This window comes from Orcinus orca, chromosome 19 (genome assembly GCF_937001465.1).
Source record: "Orcinus orca chromosome 19, mOrcOrc1.1, whole genome shotgun sequence".
Classification (NCBI taxonomy): Eukaryota; Metazoa; Chordata; class Mammalia; order Artiodactyla; family Delphinidae; genus Orcinus; species Orcinus orca.
This window is the reverse complement of record NC_064577.1, coordinates 29,591,544-29,601,033: the sequence shown is the minus strand read 5'-3', so window position 1 is coordinate 29,601,033 and position 9,490 is coordinate 29,591,544. Positions and strand designations below refer to the sequence as shown.

Sequence of the window (9,490 nt, the reverse complement as noted above, 5' to 3'; positions counted from 1 at the left end):
TTACGGGGCGGGGCGAGACGAGCCAATCAGAGGATTCATTTCCGGGTGGCGCGGGCGCCATTTTGTGAGGAGGGATATAAACGGGCACTGGAGCCGGCCGCCGGCCCAGTTGCTTCTCTGGTGGAGCCGGGTGCGTAGCGCTTTCTGAGTTGTCCTAGTCAGGCCTTCCCAAACGTTTCCACGCGGAAACCAACGGCCAGGGGAGAGGCGCGGCGTCGAGCCGAGCTAGGCTGACGAGACCGCCGCCGCAGCCGAGCGCGCGAGCCCGCCGGGGCGTTAGTCCGTCGGCGCGCAGTCACGGGCCCCGGCCCGACTCTTCAGAGCCATGAGTTACGGCCGCCCGCCTCCCGATGTGGAGGGCATGACCTCCCTCAAGGTGGACAACCTGACCTACCGCACCTCGCCAGACACCCTGAGGCGCGTGTTCGAGAAGTACGGACGCGTCGGCGACGTGTACATCCCGCGGGACCGCTACACCAAGGAGTCCCGCGGCTTTGCCTTCGTCCGCTTCCACGACAAGCGCGACGCTGAGGACGCCATGGACGCCATGGACGGGGCCGTGCTGGACGGCCGCGAGTTGCGGGTGCAGATGGCGCGCTACGGCCGCCCCCCGGACTCGCACCATAGCCGCCGGGGACCCCCGCCCCGCAGGTACGGGGGCGGTGGCTACGGACGTCGGAGCCGCAGGTAAGCGGGTGGGCGTCGCGGCCGGGGTTCCGGGAGGGCCTGGGTGACTCACAAAGGCCTGCCGGGGACACGTGGTGGCGGCCGGGCAGAGCCGGCGAGCCGCGAGAGGGCGGGGGCCCTCTTCTCGCGACCAGGGAAATGGCGTCTGGCGGCGAGATAATGGCGGGCGGGCGGGCGGGCGGGGCCGCGGAACCCTAACGCGCCGCCGTCCCTGCCCGCAGCCCTAGGCGGCGTCGCCGCAGCCGATCCCGGAGTCGGAGCCGGTCCAGGTCCCGGAGTCGATCTCGCTACAGCCGCTCCAAGTCCCGGTCCCGTACTCGGTCAAGATCGCGATCAACCTCCAAGTCCAGATCGGCGCGAAGGTCCAAGTCGAAGTCCTCGTCTGTCTCCAGATCTCGCTCGCGGTCCAGGTCCAGGTCTAGGTCCAGGAGTCCTCCGCCCGTGTCCAAGAGGGAATCCAAGTCCAGGTCGCGATCCAAGAGTCCTCCCAAGTCTCCCGAAGAGGAAGGAGCGGTGTCCTCTTAAGCAAATGGTAATGTCTGCGGGGCTCCGAGACTCATGGCCCGAATTCAGAAATGGGGTTTGGAGTAGTTGTTTTGATCCGATTAATATAAAAGTGACTCCTCATGTTAGGAGTGCTGCTCTGAGCTAACTCAGCTTTGGGAGTAAAACTGAAGAGAGGGGTCTGCAGAAAGGATGTGTATGAAGCTTAGATAATAATGGCTGTTTCGTAAACTGTTTTGAGACCTATTAATGAAAATGACTATTTCTTGCTGTTTTTATCCAACGTCTGCATTTTCCCCTTTAAAGCTGCGGTCTCCTGTTTGATAAAAGAATATTGGCCAGTATTGCAGATTTTAACTGATTTGGCTGATCCTCCAGGGACCAGTTTCTGTGGGCGTGTATTGGAGCAGGTTTGTCTTTAAATGTTAAAGATGCACTATCCTCTTAGAGAAAACAATCAGTTCAACTATTGTTGTGCTGACTGGGACTTCATATTCTAATGGATGTGGCGCAAACGAATTGCAAAAACGAAGCAATGAACTTTTGGAACCAAAAGTTTACAGGTATTGATTGCACTGGGTGGGGAAAGGATAGTGTGTCTTTAACTCTCAAATTGTTTGGTCCTATTTTTTAAAAGGAAAGGGCCCTAAGTAGCTCAGATGTTAAAGCATTCTGAAATGCCAAATGTGTTTCATTTGAACACTAAAAACTTAAAATGTAGACTAATTGTCTGATCTCGAGTTGCTTTTGTTTGGATACAGCCCTCTTTTTTTTTTCTTTTCTTTTTTCCCCCCTTACCATTTTTCACCTGGGTTATTTGGCCAAGAATACATAAACACAAACTTCTAACGCTGATGGTAGCCTTTGTGAAATTTTCTTAATTGGGCCTTTAAAAAACTGATCAGTGGCTGGTTGGAACCTTTCTGTAACCTACTGGTTTCACCAGACCCTTAGTAAGTACTGAAATTAAAACCATGTGCACCTTTGGTGATTTCATAATAATGGAAGGTAAACTGAACTTATTTTTTTTCAAACCTAGATGTGTCGACAAGCAACATAAAGGAAGACTTGGGGGAAAAGGACCCACGTACTCAGTAGTACTCAGTCCACTGAAGAGTCCTTGGAACAAGCAACTGGCTATTGAAAAGGTTATTTTGTAACATTTTGTCTAACTTTTTACTTGTTTTAAGCTTTGCCTCAGGTGGCAAACTCATTTTATGTGCCATTTTGTTGCTGTTATTCAAATTTCTTGTAATTTAGTGAGGTGAACGACTTCAGATTTCATTATTGGCTTGGATATTTGAGGTAAAATTTCCTTTTTGTTTATATAGTGCTGACTTTTTTTGTTTGAAATTAAACAGATTGGTAACCTAATTTGTGGCCTCCTGACTTTTAAGGAAACGTGTGCAGCCATTACACACAGCCTAAAGCTGTCAAGAGATTGACTCAACATTGCCTTCATACCTTAAAATTAAAAACCTACGAAAGTTGGTGTAAATTGTTTGTATATGTTATTTACCTTCAGGTCTAAATGGTAAACTGAACCCAAATTTGTATAAAGACTTTTCAGGTGAAAAGACTTGATTTTTTTTAAAAAAAAAGGATTGTTTACCAAACACAATTCTAATCTCTTCTCTTATGTATTTTTGTGCACTAGGCGCAGTTGTGTAGCAGTTGAGTAATGCTGGTTAGCTGTTAAGGTGGCGTGTTGCAGTGCAGAGTGCTTGGCTGTTTCCTGTTTTCTCCTGATTGCTCCTGTGTAAAGATGCCTTGTCGTGCAGAAACAAATGGCTGTCCAGTTTATTAAAATGCCTGACAACTGCACTTCCAGTCACCCGGGCCTTGCATATAAATAACGGAGCATACAGTGAGCACATCTAGCGATGATAAATACACCTTTTTTTTTCTTCCTCTCCCCCCCCCTCAAAAAATGGTAAATCCGATCATCTTCATGTATGAACTTAAAATGTGGAAAATGTTAAGGAAACAAATGGTTTGTAACTTTGTAAGTACTTATAACATGGTGTATCTTTTTGCTCATGAATATTCTGTACTATAACCATTGTTTCTGTAGTTTAATTAAAACGTTTTCTTGGTGTTAGCTTTTCTCAGAATATGTCTTGGTCTTTTTTCCCCCGTTTATTTGAAAGACCTGTGCAATTATCTTGTGAATGTTACTGACTGTATAGAATTAAAATGAAATGTTTAGTAGTTGATTTTTTTCCCCCTAAGTTATAAAGTGGAAATGCCAGTTAAGTACCTACTATCCTCAATGCTCTAAGGTAGCACTTTGTTAAGGTTTTGAGTAACCCTCTTCTCATAACCTAATTTATGCCCTATTTTAATGACTTAGGAACAATCGAAGTTCTTTTTCTTATAGGAGTTTTAATTTTTGTTTTAATGGTTATGTGACCCATCACAATCTAAAGTCAACCGATCTGACCATCTTCAGATCCACTGTACTCAAGCTGAAGTGGTCTGAGTCACACAGTTGGCTTGCCAGGTTGCTAATCAGTATTGACATTGTCCCAAAACAGCTTTTAGGTATAATTCAGAGACTGTCCTTTGCAAAGGAAATGACCAGCATTTCAACAGTATGTCTTCCTGGAAGGGCAGATTCTGCTATATCTTCTTTGTCTGCACCAAAAGACTCCAGAGGAATGTGGACACATTTCATGTCCCACTTGTAGAGCAAAGCTTCAAGTGACCAGTCAGCACTGAAAAAAATAAATTATTTTTAAAAAACCAAGCTTTTCCTGTTTTGCTTTAGATATATTCTCATTATATCCTTAAACTACACACTGAATGAGCAGAGTAGTAAGGCTTGGGTTAACTTTTAATAAAATTGGGAGTAAAGCAGGATTGTTCAGGCTTACCTTCTTACCTGGTAAGTAGACCACAATTGGACCTTGGGGTTCTTCTGCATCAAAAAGTAAACTGTAGTTAAAATGTCTTCAAAGTCTGGGAAGAAAAAACTTAATAGACTTTAATTCCATTGTACCTCTGACTAAATTTACTACTGAGAAGAGCAAAAAAGGTTTACCTTCTGGTTCAAAGAACACATCGGATGCAAGAATAATGTCTTGCGGTGGTAGAGCCAGAAGATCCCGAGATACATGACCCCATGTGAGTCCCACAACATGCACCTGAGGCAGGTTATTCATTTGGCAGCTTTGCCGACAGATCTCCAGACAGTGAGGCAGCTCTGAACTGTCTGACAGTATTACTTCAGCACCGCATTTTGCAGCCATAATTCCTGGAAGGCTCACTCCAGCTCCAATCTAATGACAAGGTTAAAGGTTTTGCTTAGAACTGCAAAGAATTAATGGATCTTGGCAAATGATTTCTCATTTCATGCTTGCATTGGTGAATGTGTAAAGATAGTTTGCCATATCTATAAAACATGCCATAATTTAACACTGCTTTACTATGTGGCGCTTCCTCCAGATTTGTCATGGCAGTTCTAATTGGGTCAAAGGAGTTATAGCCCATTTCAACATTTTAAAGGGCCCTCAATTCTGACAACCCTTAAACGGGTTTGAACTGTGGGGGTCTGTGATCTATAAGGAGCTAATTATAAAGGACACCAGCTCTCTAAAAGCTCAGTGGGTGATGTGGATACACAACCAGCCATTCAGTTGTTACTACCAATTATAAATAGCCTTCATGTGACTAAAACCTGACAGGTCTGAAACATGACTTCCTTATATTTAACGGGATTTTCCAGTTGGGTCTTGAGAGCAGCAAGGAGCTTAAACATACTAAGGAATAATACCAAGGAGTGCCTTCATAAATACTACTATTTGCATCAGTTGAAACACACGCTTCCTGTTTGAGGATGGGCATAGAGATTCCCGACCTTTACCGAATTGCTGACAATCATCACTACTTTGGGCCAGGAGTAAGCACCAAATGCCTTCATTTCATTTACATGGTTTTGCAAAAGTTAAGAGATGTTCTTAAGCTTCTGTATTTAGTCTTTGGGTTTAAGCATAGTATTTCTGCTGTAAGCCTTCAGCAGTCGAGCCAGATGGAGTGGTGAGAAAGCATGGGATACATTTTAAGACTAAAAGGCTACACAGTAAATATTAGTGTTTGTGGACCACATATGGTCTCTGGTGCATACTTTCTTTTTAAACACTTTTAAAAACATTCTTAGCTCACCTGCCTCACAAACTGGCCAGATCATCCCTGACTTAAAAAATACCTAACAAAACCCAATAACCAGCATATAGACTTAAATTGGAAAATAACCTAGGATTTTTGCAAACCTCAAGGGCACTTGTACCTCTAAGACAGCCTTTCCTGGCAGAGATCCTCTGTGAAACCACAGGTACTGGGCCAGGACCACAGCACAGGGCCAAACATACATTCCATATTGAAGATGCAGGACCTGAAAAGAATTTTTTTGTATGCCATAAATAACTCATGCTGGAAGTCAGAATATTTATACAAGGCTTCCCTGGTGGCGCAGTGGTTAAGAATCCGCCTGCCAGGGCAGGGGACACGGGTTCGAGCCCTGGTCCAGGAAGATCCCACATGCTGTGGAGCAACTAAGCCTGTGCACCACAACTACTGAGCCTGCGTGTTGCAACTACTGAAGCCCACAAGCCTAGAGCCCGTGCTCCGCAACAAGAAGTCACCGCAATGAGAAGCCCGAGCACCGCAACAAAGAGTAGCCCCCACTTGCCGCAACTAGAGAAAGCCCGCGCAGCAATGAAGACCCAATGCGGCCAAAAATAAATTTGTTTTTTAAAAAAGAATATTTATACAGCAATTACTGAGCGCTTGGCACTGGCATCCATTACAAAAACAACAGTTCCCTCTCTCCAGTTTGCATCCTATGGTGGGGGGAGCGTCGGGATATAAAAATTGCAATACCATGTGATAGGCATTCTTCATACCTTCACTTACTCAACAAGAGTTTATCCAGGGCCTGAGTGGCTTAGTGCCTATTATAGGCTGAGGATGTAACTCTCTTGGAATATGAACTACATACACATATATTTATCTCCTACTGGGGAGAGACAAGCAACAAGTAAGCAAGTGGATATTTTTGGTTGCAACAAGCACAATACAACAGGGTAATGTGAGAGAAATGGGAGTGGGCAGTGACCACAAGGGGTCTACTCGAGATGGGGAGAGAATGATTCAGGCAAAGGCCCTGAAGCAGGAACTGAAAAACCTCTCACTGGGCACAGAGAGCCCTGGCAGTGTGGGCCTGAAGGCTGGAGGCAGGGCTGCGCAGTACAAGCACAGGTCAGAGGCAAGGCAGAGGCCAGACTTGTGAGGTCTTGTAGGCCACGGGAAGCTTTGCTTTTATTTAAGTGCAGTGAGAAGATAACTGGAGGATTTTAAGCACAGGCATAACCTGGTAATGCGAAGGAGGAACAGTGGTGTTCTAGGATGACATCCTAGAAGAGGTTTGAGTTAGAGCTGAATCCTGCAGTTAGGAAGGTAGGCAACTTACAAAGCCTTTGGGGAGGCACTGAATGATGAGAGCATGGTATTTAGGGAGGCAAGGTAACATAGCCCAGGACTCCGGAACGAGCCTGCCTGAGTTCAAACTTGAGATCTATAATTTACTAGCTGTGTGACCTCACTCAAGTTATTTAACCTGTCTGTGCTTCAGTTTCCTCAACTGCAAAATACTATCTTCATAGAAAGGTTAGGAAGATTCGATGAAAACTACCTAGTACAAAGTAAGTATACAAAGTTAGCGATTGCTAAACTGCAAAATCGCAAGACTTTGTTTGCTAGAGCAAAGGGTGCCCCTCCTGGGGAGGTAGGAAAGGAGGCTGAAGAGGTAAAAATATCAAAGGTGAAGGAACTGAAGTTCTGAACCTAATCATTCAATACACTCAACAAAAATATTGGCGCCTAAAATATGCTAGGCATGATTAAAATGCCTGCCCTGGTGGATTTTACCCAGGAGTACAATGAAGGATTTCTGACCTGAGGAGTGAGTTATGCAGATTTAGGTGTTAAAAAAAAAAAAAAAAAGTGTATCTGTTTTCACAAGGCCTATCTTCACCCACTCCCTAAATTTGGGAAGAAATCCAAAGGAGGTCGGGAGGGCTTTCCTGGCAGTCCAGTGGTTAAGACTCCACACTTCCACTGCAAGGGGCACGGGTTGGATCCTTGGTCGGGGAACTAAGATCCCATACACCGCGTGGCGCAGCCAAAAAAAATCCAAAGGGGTATTTCAACGTGCAGGCATTTAGAAACTGCCAGAAATGGGTTCCACTCCAGCCTTCAACTCCTTTTAAGCTGTTTCTCATTTAAACTGCTACTGCCAATACCTATACCACCAGCTGCTGTTACACATGAAAAGATGCTCAACATCATTAATCATTAGAGAAATGCAAATCAAAACTACAATGAGGTATCACCTCACACTGGTCAGAATGGCCATAATCAAAAAATCTACAAACAATAAATGCTGGAGAGGGTATGAACAAAAGGGAACCCTCTTGCACTTTTGGTGGGAATGTAAATTGATAGAGCCACCATGGAGAACAGTATAAGGAGGTTCCTTAAAAAGGAGGTTCCTTAAAAAACTAAAAACAGAACACTACCATATGACCCTGCAATCCCACTACTGGGCATATACATACCCTGAGAAAACCATAATTCAAAAAGAGTCACATACCACAATGTTCATTGCAGCACTATTTACAATAGCCAGGACATGGAATCAACCTAAGTGTCCATCAACAGATAAATGGATAAAGAAGATGTGGCACATATATACAATGGAATATTGCTCAGCCATAAAAAGAAATGAAATTGAGTTATTTGTAGTGAGGTGGATAGACCTAGAGTCTGTCATATAGAGTGAAGTAAGTCAGAAAGAGAAAAACAAATACCGTATGCTAACACATATATATGGAATCTAAGAAAAAAAAAGAAAAAAGGTCATGAAGAACCTAGGGGCAAGACAGGAACAAAGACACAGACCTACTAGAGAATGTACTTGAGGATATGGGGAGAGGGTATATATGGGGGTATATGTATAACTGATTCACTTTGTTACAAAGCAGAAACTAACACACCATTGTAAAGCAATTATACTCCAATAAAGATGTAAAAAAAAAAAGTTATGTACCACAATGTTCATTGCAGCACTACTTACAATAGCCAGGACATGGAAGCAACCTAAGTGTCCATCGACAGATGAATGGATAAAAAAGATGTGGCACATATATACAATGGAATATTACTCAGCCATAAAAAGAAATGGAGTTATCTGTAGTGAGGTGGATGGACCTAGAGTATGTCATACAGAGTGAAGTAAGTCAGAAAGAGAAAAACAAATACCTTATGCTAACACATATATATGGAATCTAAAAAGAAAAAGAAAAAGGTTCTGATGAACCTAGGGACAGGACAGGAATAAAGCCACAGATGTAGAGAATGGACTTGAGGACACGGGGAGGGGTAAGGGTAAGCTGGGACGAAGTGAGAGAATAGCATTGTTATATATACACTACCAAATGTAAAATAGATAGCTAGTGGTAAGCAGCCGCATAGCACACGAAGGTCAGCTCTGTGCTTTGCGACCACCTAGAGGAGAGGGAAAAGGAGGGTGGGAGGGAGACGCAAGAGGGAGGGGATATGGGGATATACGTATGCACATAGCTGATTCACTTTGTTATACAGCAGAAGCTAACACAACATTGTAAAGCAAGTAAACTCCAACAAAGATGTTTAAAAAAATGAAACACTGCAACGTGAAAGTGCTTTGAAAAACTGGAGGTATATAAAATATAATTGCTCTTGAGAGAGTTCGGGGTCAGCCATGAGCTGAAAGGAAGCAATGCCAGCCTGAGAAACTTTATTTGGTTAGTGAGGGTGGGAAATCTCTTCCCCCCGCCCCCAGAAACTGAATTAAGAAGCCCTTCAACAAGATCAAAAAAATATTAGGTGTCAAGAATGCCACTTTTCTGGCAAGAAATATTAGGTATGGAAAGGTCTCCTTCCTAGCAGGGTCTTCAAATTTCTTACTGAAGGACATTTAATCTGCCAAACGGCTTCGTACCAAACCGTTTCGCTCTGTGGTCCAGCCTAAGGCGGGAAGCCGCGGACCCCCCTCCCTATAGCCCCTGGTCGGCCGAGAACCGCTCCAGCCCCAATGCGCTTCCCGGCGGGTGCCTCCGCACGCACCTGCGGGACGCGGACCTCCAGCACGGCCCCCTCAGCTCCCAGGCCCGGCTCCTCCGAGAACCGAAAACTCTTGGCCCGGACCACATGCCCTCGGAGACCACGCTCGGTCGGAGGGGAGTCGGTGGCCCCCGGG

The 9,490-nt window shown here is 44.8% G+C and overlaps 2 protein-coding genes across 7 annotated transcripts; one reads left to right on the top strand and one right to left on the bottom strand.

Annotated features, from left to right (window-relative positions):
- The first annotated feature begins 118 nt into the window (after positions 1 to 118).
- SRSF2 (serine and arginine rich splicing factor 2) lies at positions 119 to 3,305 on the top strand. 5 transcript variants are annotated; one of them, XR_001119925.3, is made up of 4 exons: positions 119 to 687; positions 909 to 1,219; positions 1,498 to 1,601; positions 2,231 to 3,305. XR_001119925.3 is itself a non-coding variant. In XM_033438592.2 (3 exons), exons 1-2 carry the CDS (start codon positions 326 to 328, stop codon positions 1,210 to 1,212), a joined length of 666 nt encoding a protein of 221 aa, XP_033294483.1. In that variant the 5' UTR covers positions 119 to 325; the 3' UTR covers positions 1,213 to 1,219; positions 1,498 to 3,305. The 5 variants fall into 5 exon arrangements, 2 of the variants coding, with proteins under 2 accessions (XP_033294483.1, XP_004275565.1); XR_004486379.2 differs by having other exon boundaries at positions 120 to 687; positions 909 to 1,601; positions 2,231 to 2,339; positions 2,849 to 3,305; XR_004486380.2 differs by lacking the exon at positions 1,498 to 1,601 and having other exon boundaries at positions 121 to 687; positions 2,231 to 2,339; positions 2,849 to 3,305.
- A 251-nt stretch (positions 3,306 to 3,556) lies between these two features.
- METTL23 (methyltransferase like 23) lies at positions 3,557 to 9,490 on the bottom strand. 2 transcript variants are annotated; one of them, XM_012535132.3, is made up of 5 exons: positions 9,358 to 9,490; positions 5,480 to 5,584; positions 4,235 to 4,472; positions 4,068 to 4,152; positions 3,557 to 3,908 (listed from the first exon to the last, which is right to left on the bottom strand). In XM_012535132.3, exons 2-5 carry the CDS (start codon positions 5,561 to 5,563, stop codon positions 3,743 to 3,745), a joined length of 573 nt encoding a protein of 190 aa, XP_012390586.1. In that variant the 5' UTR covers positions 5,564 to 5,584; positions 9,358 to 9,490; the 3' UTR covers positions 3,557 to 3,742. The 2 variants fall into 2 exon arrangements, with proteins under 2 accessions (XP_012390586.1, XP_012390585.1); XM_012535131.3 differs by lacking the exon at positions 9,358 to 9,490 and having other exon boundaries at positions 4,235 to 4,474; positions 5,499 to 5,568.

What these genes read in the sequence shown, in the direction of transcription:
- SRSF2 (XM_033438592.2), top strand. Translation starts at nt 326, where the DNA reads ATGAGTTACGGCCGCCCGCCTCCCGATGTGGAGGGCATGACCTCCCTC. An exon ending in TACGGACGTCGGAGCCGCAG is followed by an intron (nt 688 to 908) that starts GTAAGCGGGTGG and finishes CCCTGCCCGCAG; the next exon opens with CCCTAGGCGGCGTCGCCGCA.
- METTL23 (XM_012535132.3), bottom strand. Translation starts at nt 5,563, where the DNA reads ATGTATGTTTGGCCCTGTGCTGTGGTCCTGGCCCAGTACCTGTGGTTT. An exon ending in CAGGAAAGGCTGTCTTAGAG is followed by an intron (nt 4,473 to 5,479) that starts GTACAAGTGCCC and finishes CCTTGTCATTAG; the next exon opens with ATTGGAGCTGGAGTGAGCCT. An exon ending in TCTACTTACCAGGTAAGAAG is followed by an intron (nt 3,909 to 4,067) that starts GTAAGCCTGAAC and finishes TATTTTTTTCAG; the next exon opens with TGCTGACTGGTCACTTGAAG.